Source organism: Triticum aestivum, chromosome 1B (assembly GCF_018294505.1).
Source record: "Triticum aestivum cultivar Chinese Spring chromosome 1B, IWGSC CS RefSeq v2.1, whole genome shotgun sequence".
In the NCBI taxonomy this organism is placed as follows: domain Eukaryota; kingdom Viridiplantae; phylum Streptophyta; class Magnoliopsida; order Poales; family Poaceae; genus Triticum; species Triticum aestivum.
In genome coordinates this window covers 354961729-354977456 of record NC_057795.1, presented here as the reverse complement: position 1 = coordinate 354977456, position 15728 = coordinate 354961729, and the positions used below count along the sequence as shown (strand labels likewise).

Sequence of the window (15728 nt, the reverse complement as noted above, 5' to 3'; positions counted from 1 at the left end):
TCAACAATGGAGACTTCAACCCACAAAGGGTAACGGTTGCGCGAGTCCATGGAGGGCTCCACCCACGAAGGGTCCACGAAGAAGTAACCTTGTCTATCCCACCATGGCCGTCGCCCACGAAGGACTTGCCTCACTGGTGGTAGATCTTCACGAAGTAGGCGATCTCCTTGCCCTTACAAACTCCTTGGTTCAACTCCACAATCTTGTCGGAGGCTCCCAAGTGATACCTAGCCAATCTAGGAGACACCACTCTCCAAGAAGTAACAAATGGTGTGTTGATGATGAACTCCTTGCTCTTGTGCTTCAAATGATAGTCTCCCCAACACTCAACTCTCTCACATAGGATTTGGATCTGGTGGAAAGAAGATTTGAGTGGAAAGCAACTTGGGGAAGGCTAGAGATCAAGATTCATATGGTAGGAATGGAATATCTTGGCCTCAACACATGAATAGGTGGTTCTCTCTCAGAAATGGTAAGTTGGAAGTGTAGGTTTGTTCTGATGGCTCTCTCCACTAATGAAGAGGAGGTGGAGGGGTATATATAGCCTCCACACAAAATCTAACCGTTACACACAATTTACCAATCTCGGTGGGACCGAATCAACAATCTCGGTCAGACCGATTTAGTAAACCTAGTGACCGTTAGTGATTTTGGTGGGACCGACATGCAACTCGGTAGGACCGATGTGGTTAGGGTTAGGGCATAACATAATCTCGGTGAGACCGATTATAGAAACTCGGTGAGACCGATTTTGGTAATAAGCTAACCAGAGAGTTGGTCAGGTAAACTCGGTGGGACCGATTCGCTCTTTTCGGTGGGGCCGAAATGTTACGAAAGGGAAACAGAGAGTTTACATTGCAATATCGGTGGGACCGATCGCTCACTTCGGTTAGACCGAAACGTTAGAATGGAAACAGAGAGATTACAATCCCATCTCGATGAGATCGAGATCCCTATCGGTGAGACCGATTTTCCTAGGGTTTGTGGCAGTGGCTATGACATCTGAACTCGGTGGCGCCGGATAGAAAGAATCGGTGGGGCCGAGTTTGACTTTAGGTTTAGGCCATATGTGGATATGAGAAAGTAGTTGAGGGTTTTTGGAGCATATCACTAAGCACTTGAAGCAAGAAACTCATCAAGCAACACCTCATCCCTCCTTGATAGTATTGACTTTTCCTATAGACTCAATGTGATCTTGGATCACTAAAATATAAAATGTAGAGTCTTGAGCTTTTGAGCTTGAGCCAATCCTTTTGTCCTTAGTATTTTGAGGGATCCACTTTCCTCATCCATGCCATGCCATTCATTGAGCTTTCCTGAAATATTTATCTTGGAATGATGTTAGCTCAATGAGCTATATGTTGTTAGGAATTACCAAAACTACCTAGGGATAGTTGCACTTTCAACTGCACAACCCGCTGTTCGTCCATTAACGACTTCTTCTTCTTCTACGCCGGTGTCTTGCGGGCGACACGGGGCTTGCCTTTAGTGGAGGCGAGGAAGGCGACCGACGGCGGCGTTGAGGGTGCATGGGTCGTCCATGGCGAGCGTGCGGGAGCGCGAGCGAGTGGTAGTTTTTTTGGGAAAGAGAGGGAAATAGGGTGGCTATGCCGCCAACTGGTGGGCCATGGAAGGACTAGACGAGCATCGCACAAATCCGTTTCGTGTCCGCGCCGACGCAAACGAGGCCCAAATTTGGGCATGAAATAGGTCGCACAGCGGACGAAAAACAGACGAGAGTTTGCTTGGAGAGCAACTAATTAACGAGCGTTTCTTCTGGAGCCTCGCAACTACCAGCGCCACTTGGCGCGCTTTAAGCCATTCACCACGTGTCACGCTCTGGACGCTCCCTCCGGATTTTTTTATTTTTCCGCACGCGTTTTCGGCTTCTTAATGGTTTTCCCTGTTTTTTTCGACGTTTTGGTTTTCCACCGGTCTTCCTTAGCTTTTCGATCAAATTTCTTTTGAAAAATTTCTTTTTGTGCAAGCGTTTTTTTTCACGAGAGTCACGGTTTTGCTTCCGCGAGAGGCATGATTTTGCTTTAGCGTGAGTCACGCCCATGCCCCTCGGAAACAAAAAAAACACATTTTCTGTCTTTTTTTGTTTCGCGAGTCACGGTTTTGCTTCCGCGAGAGGCACAGTTATGCTTTCGCGAGAGTCGCGGCCGTGCCTCTCGGAAACAAAAAAAACACATTTTCTGTTTTTCTTTTCTTTCGTGAGAGACACGGTTTTGCTTCCGCGAGAGGCATGATTGTGCTTTCGAGAAAGTCACGGCCGTGCCTCTCGAAAACGAAAAAAACGCGTTTTCCGTTTTTTTCTTTCGCGAGAGTCACGATTTTGCTTCCGCGAGAGGCACAGTTGTGCTTTCGCGAGAGTCACGGTCGTGCCTCCTCGGAAATGAAAAAACCCACGTTTTCTCCTTTTTTTTCCTTCCGCGGGAGTCACGGTTTTGCTCCCGTGAGAGGCACGGTTGTGATTTCGTGAGAGACACGGGCGTGCCTATTTCGGAAAGAGGAAAACCCTGTGCTCCCGGTTCGGTTTTTTCGTCCATTTTTTTGGTAAAAAAGATCGTCAAAACATATCAACATGGGATTTAGTTTTAAAGATCTCGACGCGAGGAATCCAACGGTGAAAGCGGTTTGAAATTTGAACGCATGGTTTAAGAGATAAAACGTTTTGAATAAACAAATCTTGAATAAACAGATCTAGAAAAAAAAGGAAAACTCCCCGGTTACGACAAGTGGCGCATATGCAACGCGTCACTTGTCGTAACCTGAGGAGGTTAGAGTGATCTTCGCAACGAGTACTCCTCAACTAATGATTTCGGTTTTCCTTAAAAAAACACTAGTGATTTCGGTTTGTTTGGGTCGGCGTGTTAGGTCGATTTTCTATCCGTTTCGACCCAAACAAACACGTACGGACAAAATGTATCGGCGGTTGGAGTTGCTCTAGACTTTGAGTGTATTTACCTCTGTTAAATTACTTGGCTATCTACCGTGTGGCCCCGACTCCCAGTCACCAATCACCACGCTGGCATGTCCTTGATCTGTTAACTGGATGTTAATCGGACGGTGCAGGTGGCTTTGATTCTGAACCTGCCGTTCCTCTCAGGTCCCAGGCTCCTTCCCTCTCTTGGCCGACCCCCGAGCCGCCGGACCCCGCTGTTCGCCGGCGGCTGTAGTGAAGTCCCCGAGCTTCCTCCCAGCGAAGCGGCGCCACTTCCACTGTTCCAAGCTTGGAGTGGAACATTCAGGAGATCCATCCAAGCCGATTCCTTCTGCTGGTACGAAAATATTTCTCTCGATTGTTCTAGGAGTGTTTTGTTTGTTGCTGCGAGCAATCACAATACCCTCATAACCTCATTACTCCTCCAAGATACGCAAACCCATCCAGTTATCTGTGGATTCGGCTCGGTTTGTTGCAATAGCAGCTTGTTCCCCAGTATTTCGAGGGTTCGAATGAGTTAGGGTTTAGGTTACTCGCACGCGATTCTTCTCGACCTCGTGGTTTGCGCCTGCTGTTGATAGGTCACATGCGCGTAAATTTGTGTGTACTAGTGCTGTGTCTACCTGTGCTCGCTGGGATCTGGGAATCAAGAGTGACTGCAGTGATTAAGATCGCATATAGGGTGGTAGAAACATTTATGCGTGCTCAGATTCTGATGTTCTGGTGATGATTGTATGACAGTGTCCAGAACTACAGATGAGTTCGAAGAAAGTTCCGTTCAACCGTCATAAGGAGAATGAGGAGGCGAGGAAGAAGGTCAGGCAGGGGTTCAAGTCCCTTTTAACTTATTCTGAGACACGCCCATCTTTTTCTACATGTAAATTTCGTTCATATCTGATTTTGGTATGCTATAAGAGGGAGGAAGATGAAGCGGCACGCGTCTATGCGGAGTTTGTTGAGTCATTCAAGGGTGAAAGCACATCTGGATCAAAGTTTGTCCGTGGGGGCGTGATTGATCCCAATGCCAAGCTGAGAGCTGATTCTGAAGGTTAGTGATAGTGGTTTCATTTTACTATACTTCGTCATAGTTGCCTTTGCACCTTGCAGTTTCAGTATCAATCATGATGGATATATGCACTATTTCTTTTATTGCTCCAATTAATCAAGAGGCCGCCATTTTTACTCATTCGGCAATGACAGGTGGAAAGTCCAAAGATGGGTGGTCTGTTCCAAAGAAGGGCAGTAGGTAAACGGCAAAAAATACTTGATTTCTAGAAGATTGTATCCTGTGGCAGCACAGCTACATCTTTAGAAGTCATGTGCCAGTATGATCAGAACTGAGAATTTTGAGACCAAGCATGAGCAATTTTTACACGCTTGATGTGATATTATACCTTACAATTATGATTCATGAATTATTCGTTCATATACCTTTTATTGCCAAGTGCTTGATGCATTTGAAATAGTGGTCGGAAGAAGAAAACTGTCTTGCACAACCACATCCTCATTTCATGACTCGTATTGCACTCCCACATCCTCAGTTGCATTTATGCTGTTGTGCTAACTATAGCCGTGCCTTCTTGACAGAGCAATTCCTTGTTGCTGACATAGTGCTTAAGATGATGATGATGTTACAGAACTTATTTTTAGCAGTTTTTTTAGTACACTAGTACCATGGCAATGACTCTCTGGAGTCATGGAGACACCAACCACGGAAACATCCATGTAAACTGTTATTAATTGTGAGATGACTGTAAATTTGTGAACATATATGAATAATAATATAATGATGTCTCATGTTGTATTTGTTGGTATTACTGTAATAACTACCAAATGCATCAGAACAATGTGGAAGTATTTTTCACAATAAAGGAACATTTTTCAGATTATTACAAATGTTTTTATCACGGGCAGCGTTGCAGAGAATTTCTCATAATTGCGTGAAAACCAACATATTAAGCTTAACAACTAGTCTAGATTTAGGGCCACTTCATGGCTGCTGCGCCATAGGTTATGGTCTGATATGATTTTGTTACCATGGCTTCAAAGGTGTATGATGTCATAAAAAGGTGGAAACATTTAGGCACTGTTTGGATTATCGTTTTCCTTTTAAATACCCCTGTAAAAAATGCATGTCTCGTCCTGTTGGTTTGTTTCCGGCCGGAAATTGCTCAGTGTCCGGTAAGATGCACCTGTAAGTTAAATACATGCTATTACATTACACCGATGCCAAGCACGGCCTTAGGTACTTCTGAAAAGCCGTTGCAATGTCGGACGGAGCTTTACTTGTGACGAAATAACTATGTGTGTGTACTGGATCGACATGATTTAATAGAGAAAACCTGCCAAAGTGTCATTAATTTAATGAGAATATCCAAAGTACCCCTGTAGAGAGTGAAGTAAGTATTTATTTTGGTTGTATTGCTCCTATCCTTTCGCCGTTGTTGTTATCTGTAACCCCATGACATATATGTGTACAAATGATATGCAGCATAATCTGACTTATGAGCTCAATACATACCTTATATACGTCATATCATTATCCAGGTATGTTCCATCTTTTTTGCCGCCATCGTTTGGGAAAGAGCCGGACAAAAAGGTTAGCGCACTTTCATAGTTCTTATGATTGGCTCAGCGGTCAGTATGGTTCTTTGATTGAGCATTATCTTGACAGAAGGAAGATGAGCGGCCGAAGGAAAAGGAAAAAGGAAAGCCACGGGCAATAGATAAGTTCATGGAGGAACTCAAGTTTGAGCAAGAGCTTCGGGAAAGGCGTAATCAAGAACGTGACGGTCGACACGGTAACACCTCCGCGGTAGGTATTATATTATGTTAAAGTTGATCTTTTGGTTCTTTCCACTAGACATAATATCAAACTAATCCATAGGGCAGTTTTGATTATATTTAGCATGCTGAAGTATTCTTGTCAAATAGAATGTAGAAAACCAACCCTGCCAGTCAACATTGATAAACATTTTCTAAATAAGTTTCCAGCTAAATATGATAAATCTGTTGACTGGTTCTCCTAATTGTTTTCTCTCAGAATCTCTGCGGTTTGCCCTTGTATTTGCTGTACTGACGATTGAAGATTTTCCTGCAGTCCTCTAGCCATTTTGATGAACTACCAGATGAATTTGACCCCAGTGGGAGAATACCAGGATCATTTGATGATGGGGATCCACAAACCACAAACTTATATGTTGGCAATCTCTCTCCTCAGGTTGATTTTTCCCACCGTACATGTTCTGTCTAGACACAGTTTTAAGTGCATAGGCATCATAGTTAGCTTACCATGCATTATATACCATATGATGTTAGGTGGATGAGAATTTTCTTTTGAGGACATTTGGTCGGTTTGGACCTATCGCTAGCGTCAAGATTATGTGGCCTCGAACAGAAGAAGAACGCAGAAGGCAAAGAAATTGTGGGTTTGTTGCATTCATGAATAGAGCAGAAGGACAGGCAGCCAAGGATGAAATGCAAGGTTACTGTGCACTTCCATGTAGTTGGGATCATGTTATAGGACCTTAAAATAGTAACATTTCCGTACTTTTTAAAATTACTTATATTCCTGTTTTCAGTTTACTAAATTACTTAATGCAGGTGTTATTGTGTACGACTATGAGCTGAAGATTGGGTGGGGCAAATCTGTTGCTCTTCCATCACAAGCACTGCCTGCTCCTCCTCCAGGACATATGGCAATCAGAAACAAGGAGGTTGCTTCTTTCATTTCAAAAATTTCTATGTGCAGCTCACTCTTATATATTTTTTGGAAGTTTTAGGTAGATGACATGTCTTTGGTATTTTGAGTCGTACAACCTCCTTATTTTTCTTCGATATACAGGGTGGTACTGTAATCATATCTGGTCCTGGAGGTCCACCTGTTGCATCGGTTGCACAACAAACCTCAGAGCTGGTTGGTGATCTCTTACATATACATCTGTCCTTGTGTGGCATACTGTTCTTGATATCCATGCTATTTGTGTAACCATAAAAGTAAAATCATTAAAAAAATCCACGTTTTCTTTGAGATGGACCTTTTGAGGTATCATAACGCTGCTCGTTTGAGCTCCCTTTTCAGGAAATATCTAAGTGCTTGAGTTGTATAGGCCAAGAGAGTTCATAAGTTGCCCTGCTGCATACAATTTAACATGTACTCCCTTTGTCCCAAAATAACTGACTCAACTTTGTACTAAGTTTAGTACAAAGTTAGTACAAAGTTGAGTCACTTATTTTGGGACGGAGGGAGTAATATTTTTGCCATCTTTCTTAAGTTGGCACATAAATTCTTTAGCCCTTTCACATATGTTCACTACGTTATATGTTCTGGGTGGGCTCTCTTATTTCGGTTATGGATTGAATCCTTTTTCACCAGCACTCTTGTATGTGGTAGAAACTAGGGTTCTACCGGGTCTAGGCCGGAGGTTGTAGGGGAAGGAGGGAGCTGCTCGTGGGCAAACTCGCGGCCGGCGGCGGCTGGGCGCCGTCGTGTGCGAGGAGGCGACGGCTGAGAGGGAGATGGCGCAGGGAAGGAGGCGGCTAGGGTTAGGTCTCCCGGCTCCCTAAGGAAGCCGAGCAAATATGATTGCTTCTTTGCTTGATTAGATTGATACATCTCGTCTCCTTATATAGAGAGATTTACTTGACTCCCAAGCCCCTAATAACGATAATTGGGCTAAGCCCCTAATAACGATAAGATAGACTGGGCCACAACTAACTGGGCTAAGCCCCTAACATGCCGGTCATAACATTTCTCCCCGCCTGCACAAACAGCTCGTCCTCGAGCTGGAAGGCGGGAAAGCGCTTGCGGAACTCCTTGAGGTGATCAACCGTCGCCAAACACCTCCGCGGCAGCTGGGGCGGGCAGGTCGCCGAGCCCGGCTGCAGCGGCGTCCTCCTCAATGTAGTCCGCAACCTCCAGGTAGAAGAGTCGCAGACAGACGTGGCCGGGCGCGTAGGGCTCGTCGCAGTTGAAGCACAACCCTTGTTGGCGACGCTCGAGTTGCTCGGCCGGTGTGAGCCAGCGGAACGGGCGCCCCGCGGTCGCGGCGAGGGGTGCCGCGGAAGCCTGAGCAGGACGACCCTGCCTGGAATGTCCGACCAGGGTGGCGGCCCAGCGGCCCGGGGCGGTGACGCCTGTTGGATGGCCACCGCGCGGCGCTCGAACGCGCGGGCATAGTACATGGCCTTCTGGAGGTCCTGGGGTCCCTGCAGCTCCACGTCCACGCGGATATGATCCGGCAGACCGCCGACGAAGAGCTCAGCCCGCTGGCGAGCCGTCACGCCGGGCGCGTGGCATGCCAGGGCCTGAAAGCGGTCTGTGAACTCCTGCACAATAGAGGTGAAGGGAAGACGGCCTAACTCCGCCAGCCGGCTCCCGCGTATTGGCGGCCCGAAGCAAAGGAGGCAAAGCTCGCGAAAACGCTCCCATGGAGGCATGCCGCCCTCGTCCTGCTCGAGAGCGTAAGACCGAGTCTGTGCGGCGCCTCGGAGGTGATATGAAGCGAGCCAAGTGCGGTCCGACGCGAGCGTACGTTGCCCCTGGAAGAACTGGTCACACTGATTAAGCCAGTTGAGGGGGTCCTCGGTGCCTTCGTAGGTGGCGAATGCGAGCTTGGCGAAGCGCGGCACTGTTTGGGTATGACCGCCGTGGGGGTACGGCTCAGCGGTGCCGAGCAGCGGCGCTGGGTCGGTGATCACAGGGGCCCCCCGTGGAACTGCGTTGCGTCGAGGCCAACGTAGGGACCCGCGGAACTGGAGGACCCGCCGTACTGCGCCTGCTGTGACGGCACGTGCGGCGGCCCCGAGGCCATCGTGTAGACCGGCTGAGACGACGACTCGGTCAACCAAGCCGGTAGCGGGGACGGCGAGGACGGGAACCGGACTTGGTGGAGCGGAACTCCCGCCGGTGCGGTCGATGCGGGGCTGGAGCTGACCGGCGGTGGCTGCTGCGGCGGAGCGTCGGGCGTGGCGGAGGCCGCCAGGAGCGGCGGCTGCCACTGCAGCCAGGGCTGGGCGGTGGTGGCGAGGGATGGCAGCTGCAGCGGCTGCTGCAGTGGCCCGACGAGCGCGGCGAAGGCCGCCTGGTGCGGCGGCTGCCATGGCAGCCACGGCGGCGCGGAGGCGGCGATGGGCGCTGGAGGCGCGTCGGAAACCGGCGCCGACCACTGCGGCCACTGCGGGGCGGCGGGCAGCGTCCCAGCGAACGCCGCGGAGGCCCCTGGATGCGGCGAGTACCACGGTGGGGGTGGCGGCGTCCCGTAGGGGCTGGTTAGGTACAGCCGGATTTCCTGGACGGCTGTGACGAGGTCGTTGAGGACCCCGGTGATCTCCTCCGGGGTGTAGGCGGCGGCCGGTGGTGTGGTGGAAGGTGCCGGCATCTGGACGGTGGCGGCGCTGGAGGATGCGACCAGCGGCGCGGACGGGGAGGGCAGCGGCGCGGTGGAGATTGGCAGCGGTGCGGTGGTGCCGGTCGGCAGTGGAAGCGACGGGGTGGGCGGCGGCGAAGACATGATCGGAACTGAGCTACATGATACCAAACTAGTAGAAACTAGGGTTCTACCGGGTCTAGGACGGAGGTGGTAGGGGAAGGAGGGAGCTGGTCGTGGGCAAACTCGCGGCCGCCGGCGGCTGGGCGCCGTCGTGCGCGAGGAGGCGGCGGCTGAGAGGGAGATGACGCAGGGAAGGAGGCGGCTAGAGTTAGGTCTCCCGGCTCCCTAAGGAAGCCGAGCAAATATGATTGCTTCTTTGCTTGATTAGATTGATACATCTCCTCTCCTTATATAGAGAGGTTTACTTGACTCCCAAGCCCCTAATAACGATAATTGGGCTAAGCCCCTAATAACGATAAGATAGACTGGGCCACAACTAACTGGGCTAAGCCCCTAACATGCCGGTCATAACAGTATGTAACTCTGCCAGCTACGTTCTTTAGGATCTTATAGGCCTAGAAATAATATAAGAAGTTTTTCTTTGGTAATAATTTTAGATGTTAGTTTGTTTAGTTAATTTTCCTCAATTCTAATTCCACTCCGGGGATTCACTTTGTTTAACAGGTCCTTACTCCAAATGTTCCTGATATAGTAGTTGCTCCACCAGATGATTCACATCTTAGGCATGTGATTGACACAATGGCTCTGCATGTACTTGATGGTGGATGTGCTTTTGAACAAGCTATAATGGAAAGAGGACGAGGGAATTCTTTATTTAACTTCTTGTTTGATCTTAAATCGAAAGAGCACACATACTATGTCTGGAGGTTATATTCCTTTGCTCAGGTATCCACTGTTGTTTATCTTGCTACAATTTTAATGCCATCTCCTCTATGATCTATCAATAGAAGATTGTTTGTATCGGTTGTCATACAGACACATATTTTATCATATGACATTTTCCAGTATATATGTTTGCTCAGTGATGGCCTATTGATTGGTTGAAATGAATAATGTATTGTTTAATAAAGTTTATGTCCTTCGACCTCCTGATTATGTTCTGTTCAGCTTGCTCTCTAGAATTTGGTATTATATATGGGAATCACTGTGCTGATATAACACTAATGTTTAATTGCTTATGATACTCAAATGCAGGGCGATACTTTACAACGATGGCGAACCGAACCATTTATCATGATTACTGGAAGTGCAAGGTATGTGTGCACAATGATATTCTTTTATGTGTTGGTCCTGTGCTTATTGACTATCTGGTGACATTGTTGTATTAAATATGTTATTTTAGATGGGTTCCACCTGCTTTGCCATCCAGCCGAAGTCCTAATCATGAAAAAGAATCTACTTTTGCAGCTGGTAGAAGCAGGGTAAGGTTTGGTTGGACCTTAGCAGAGACTTCTTTTTGGTACTTTGCCTTTATTAGATGGTGCAAATGCTTTGGTCCAGTTACCTGATTAATTTGTGTTTCGTCTCCCAGCATGCGGAAGTGGAGCGTACACTGACTGATTCACAGCGTGATGAATTTGAGGACATGCTACGCGCATTGACATTAGAAAGGAGTCAGATAAAGGAGGCCATGGGATTTGCGTTAGATAATGCTGATGCTGCTGGAGAGGTAATGCATACCTTGTACTCCCTCCTTCCCAAAATAAGTGTCTCAACTTTGTACTAGCTCTAATACAAATTTGTACTAAACTGAAGACACTTATTTTGGGACGGAGGGAGTATATTTGACCTTATCAGTTGACATTTCCTCTTTTCCTTTTGCCTTTAGCTTAAAATTATGAATTCGTTCTGGTTGATTGATTCTATTTCATGCATCCTGCTATTTTTCCTTTCTGTCTCAGTTACTCTACGTGAAACATTCTACAGCTTGTCACAATTCACAAGATCAGTTAATAGCTTGATCATTGTGAGTCAAATCTTGTGGTTGTGGACCGAGATTCATTCTACTCTGCACAGACTATCTGTCTCAAGCATATACGTTTTGATGGGATTTGGTGTTGTCTAAGGAGAGTAGGAAAGGAGAAGCCGATCAAATTTGTAACATGTAGATTGATGTATATATTTTACTATTGGGACCATCATCTGGTCATATACTCTTACATAATCGCACATGCCATTTGTTTGTTGCAAATTGCACTTCAGAGGCCTACTGCATAGTGATGTATACTTCAATTTTATTTTATAGTTCACATTGAATAAAAACTCACCGAGTCTCCCCTTGTATAGATTGTCGAGGTTCTTGCAGAATCTTTGACACTTAAGGAGACATCTATTCCCACCAAGGTTGCAAGGCTTATGCTAGTGTCCGACATCCTTCATAACAGTAGTGCTCCCGTGAAGAATGCTTCTGCGTTTCGGACCAAGTTTGAGGCTGCTATACCTGATGTCATGGAGAGCTTCAATGACTTGTATCGCAGTATTACAGGAAGGATTACTGCTGAAGCTCTGAAGGTATTTGTTGAGTAGCATGGTTTCATTTTCCCCCTTGATGTTTCTACATAATAACACTCATTTATTACTTTCTGCAGGAGAGGGTTTTGAAAGTTCTACAAGTATGGGCAGACTGGTTTCTGTTTTCTGATGCATATCTGAATGGGCTGAAAGCTACCTTTCTTAGGCCAGGCAACTCTGGGGTCACCCCTTTCCACTCTCTATGTGGTGATGCACCTGAAATTGAAAAGAAAACTAGCTCTGAGGATGGTAATAATGGATTTAGGCTTGATGAAGATGGTGCCCTGGTCACAGGAAAGGCAGCAGCGACGAAGGAGCTGTTAGGGCTTCCGCTTGCTGAGCTTGAACGTCGTTGTAGACATAATGGCCTCTCACTATGTGGTGGTAAAGAGATGATGGTTGCCAGGTTGCTCAGCCTGGAGGAGGCTGAGAAGGAGCGAGTATATCAGAAAGATGTCGACATGAAATATGGACAAGGAGAACCTCATAGAACTGGGAGAGAGGATATTGGTTTGAATGCGCATAGTGCTTCGAGACCTGGAGAAGGTACTGTTGATGATGAATCAGATATGCTGGGTCTCTCTCGTCACACAGGTCAAAAGTACTATGGAAAATCTGCATCTGCTGAACCGAAACAAGTTCCAAGCAAGAAGCAGAGAGCTGATCCCATCTTACCAGCTTCTAAATGGAATCGAGAGGATGATGGCAGCGGCGATGAAGATAGAAAAGATGGTCAAGGATTGGGGTTGAGCTATTCATCTGGAAGTGATATTGCTGGTGATCCTGGGAAAGCTGATGCAACAGAAATTAGTACTGATCACACAATTCATCATCCAGATACAATTGTTGATGAAGAGCATAGGTATCCCACTTCACCCGCTCCAATTATTCAATCATGTTGTCATTAGTGTTTCACATTCTTTGCTCCAAATATTCAGTCATGTCGTCATTAGTGTTTCACATTCTTTTTTGCTTAGTCGATACACCTTCTGATCTGCAGGCAGAAGCTGAGGCAGATTGAGATTGGTGTCATGCAGTATCGTGAATCTCTTGAGGAGAAGGGTTTGTGGAACATGGAGGAGCTTGAGAGGAAGGTTGCCAGCCACCGTAGGCGTCTTCAATCTGAATATGGGTTGTCTTCTTCAGTAGATGGGGCAAACAACAGGCGCTCTTCCGGTATGTAAGAAGGCCGCAAGGGGATAACCCTGTCTTCTGATAACTGCATTTCTGTTTCTTTGGAGCATCTCCATCCTTGATACTTATTGTGTTGCTTCACGTAATAGCTTATCTGATAATAACAATGAGCCATGCTGTAGCCCTCAACCTAGTCCAGTACGTGCATGTTTTTACAAAGAAATGTACTTCTGTTTTGCAGAGAGAATACCATCGGACCGGAAAGGAAGGTATGATGATGCACGCGATTCTTCCAAGAAGCGGCCTCACAGCCCAAGTAGGAGCCATAGTCCTTCAAGGAAATCATCACTGGATAGAGACCGAGAGCACAATCGCAGCAGAGACAGATTGCATGGTAATGATGTCGGGAGAGACAGGGCACGCGAGAAAAGTTCAGGCCGAGAGAAGGATGATCACCATGATAGAAGCAGAGAAAGAGAAAAGGACAGGAGAAAGGGGAGGTGACTGAGGGTATGTTTGGTTCCAGCCCCTACCAAATATTTGGCTAGCCAAAATTTTGGTTGACCTTGTGGTTGCCCATGAGTTGGCCAACATCGGCAAGGAAAACGAGCTAGAGTAACCAAAAAGGCATTGGCATGCCAATTGCTCCTAGTTGGTAGCCATGCAAACAAAGGCCAGCGTTTTGGACATGACCAAAATATTGGTAGGGTAAGTTTAGCTGCCATAACATACATACATACCCTGATACTTGAAGATCTCCCTGTTGTGCACTTGTCCTTTGGCTGAATAAGTGTCTTGAGAAAGGAAATATTTGAGCTGGGCTGCATCCGCCAATACCCGCCGCATGTAAATGGGTGCGCATGGCCTGCTCAAGGACCCACTTGTAGCGGATTTGAGGATTTAGGCTGTGCTCCTAATGAATGGCAGGACCTGTTTTTGTAGTATCAAGGAACAGTAGTTTGTGAAACATAAGTACTTTGATCAAGCAACACTGAATGAAATGCTGTCAGTTCGTGGCATGGCTGCAACTAATAAACTTTGACAAGTTGCTATGGATTTGCTCTGGCGATCTTGTTGTTTAACCCCTGTAGGATTCAGCTTAGAATTAGCATGGTGCTACTGCTGCCTCAACTCCTCCATTTAACATTTCGGTTAATCTGGTTGAAGGGCCCAGCATGGCAGGTTGTTTAACTTGCTGGTGCATTCTTCTGCGCATGGTTAATTGGTCGTATTGTTTGTGGATGCTTAATTTTCAAGCTCGTTTCTTTTTTAGGCTGATTATATTTTTTTTCAGGCTGGAGCTCATTTCTTTGAACCTAATTTGTGGATGCTGTAAATTCAGGCGAGCGTAGTTCTCTGTGCCGCATCTGGCTGAATCATTATACTTGACGTTACGTGTATATAATTGTAAGATCCTCCTCTGTAGTCCTGTTGCAACGCTCGTCAGAAAACAGCATTAATTTACATTTTTTATCTGCGGGGAATTAAATATGTATATATATTGCTTAACGAATATGTTTATATACACAAGATTCAACTAAAAAAAATGTACACATTTTTATACTCCCCTGGATCGGAGGGAGTAGAATAAAAATCCTCTTGGCATGAGAACTTGGGAGTGCCAGTGGGAATGTGATTGATCAACACTCCTTTGACAATCTTTCCACTCATATGAGCTGCGCAATTGGAGCTCGGATCATACAATCGATGGCTGGATATATTCTGCAATCGATCCATGTATGGTTCCCCGCACGAGCTGCGTCTACTCCACGCTCGCATGTGGCAAGAATGTGCAACAAGCTGTGGTTTGCTCTGCATGCGCACTATGTTCTGTTGCTGCATCTTCTCGATTTGAGCCTTTTCCAGTGGCCGCCCCTTTCCCCTCACCAGAAGGCCAAACGCCCACATGTTTTTCTTTTCAAAAAGGGATAGCCGCGGCCTCTGCACTGCATCAAAGGATGCACAAAACCAATATATACATCGACAGTCACATATCATACTTGCACCTGTGGATTAGTAGAGGCATCATTTAAATTTTAAACACGGAGTCGATGCCCAAAAGTTAGTACGGAGTACAACTTTTTTATCTTGAAAAGGCAAGCACACCGTTACTGTGTTGTGGTAAAAATATCACTATAGCTGCACCAAACGAGATGAGCTGATGAGGTTCCTAGCCTATTTGCCGCTTACGCCAAGGATCTTCATTCGTGTAGTGAATGATTTGGTGCATCGATATCTCATTGATCGAGCACTAGGCACATATATATAGGTACAAGGGATGCGACCGGTATCTTGTCTCCTAAAATACACATACATACAGAGGGATACAGACACTACATGTACTGCATATGAAACCCAGACCTACGTACATGTACACATGTTCAACACTCCCTGCAGTCGAAGCGTTGCCGGTGACGCAGAGACTGGACCGAAAACCCTCGAAGGTCGAGGTGGGTAGTCCCTTCGTCATGACATCGGCGAACTGCTGATCAGTGGGCACATGTAGAACTCGAACACGACCAAGTGCGACGTGCTCCCTGACGAAGTGAATGTCGAGCTCAATATGCTTCGTCCGTCGGTGATGGACAGGATTGTCAGCGAGGTACACCGCAGAAACGTTGTCACAATAGAGAAGCGTAGCCTTGGTGACCTCACATAGCAACTCCTGAAGTAGCTGTCGTAGCCAAGAACACTCCACAACGGCGTTGGCCACTACCCTGTACTCAGCCTTGGCGCTCGATCGT

The 15728-nt window shown here is 46.7% G+C and overlaps 1 protein-coding gene across 6 annotated transcripts; it reads left to right on the top strand.

Annotated features, from left to right (window-relative positions):
• Window positions 1-3020: 3020 nt before the first annotated feature.
• LOC123123772 (protein RRC1) lies at window positions 3021-14262 on the top strand. 6 transcript variants are annotated; one of them, XM_044544388.1, is made up of 18 exons: window positions 3021-3284; window positions 3689-3763; window positions 3863-3995; window positions 4148-4193; window positions 5495-5546; window positions 5625-5762; window positions 6048-6167; window positions 6266-6431; window positions 6551-6663; window positions 6792-6863; window positions 10003-10224; window positions 10534-10592; window positions 10682-10760; window positions 10871-11008; window positions 11626-11850; window positions 11928-12712; window positions 12851-13026; window positions 13226-14262. In XM_044544388.1, exons 2-18 carry the CDS (start codon window positions 3704-3706, stop codon window positions 13486-13488), a joined length of 2847 nt encoding a protein of 948 aa, XP_044400323.1. In that variant the 5' UTR covers window positions 3021-3284; window positions 3689-3703; the 3' UTR covers window positions 13489-14262. The 6 variants fall into 6 exon arrangements, with proteins under 6 accessions (XP_044400323.1, XP_044400314.1, XP_044400355.1 ...); XM_044544379.1 differs by having other exon boundaries at window positions 5622-5762; XM_044544396.1 differs by lacking the exon at window positions 3021-3284 and having other exon boundaries at window positions 3714-3763; window positions 3873-3995; window positions 5622-5762.
• Window positions 14263-15728: the final 1466 nt, after the last annotated feature.

What these genes read in the sequence shown, in the direction of transcription:
- LOC123123772 (XM_044544379.1), top strand. Translation starts at nt 3,704, where the DNA reads ATGAGTTCGAAGAAAGTTCCGTTCAACCGTCATAAGGAGAATGAGGAG. An exon ending in GCTGAGAGCTGATTCTGAAG is followed by an intron (nt 3,996 to 4,147) that starts GTTAGTGATAGT and finishes CGGCAATGACAG; the next exon opens with GTGGAAAGTCCAAAGATGGG. An exon ending in ATTGTTGATGAAGAGCATAG is followed by an intron (nt 12,713 to 12,850) that starts GTATCCCACTTC and finishes TCTGATCTGCAG; the next exon opens with GCAGAAGCTGAGGCAGATTG.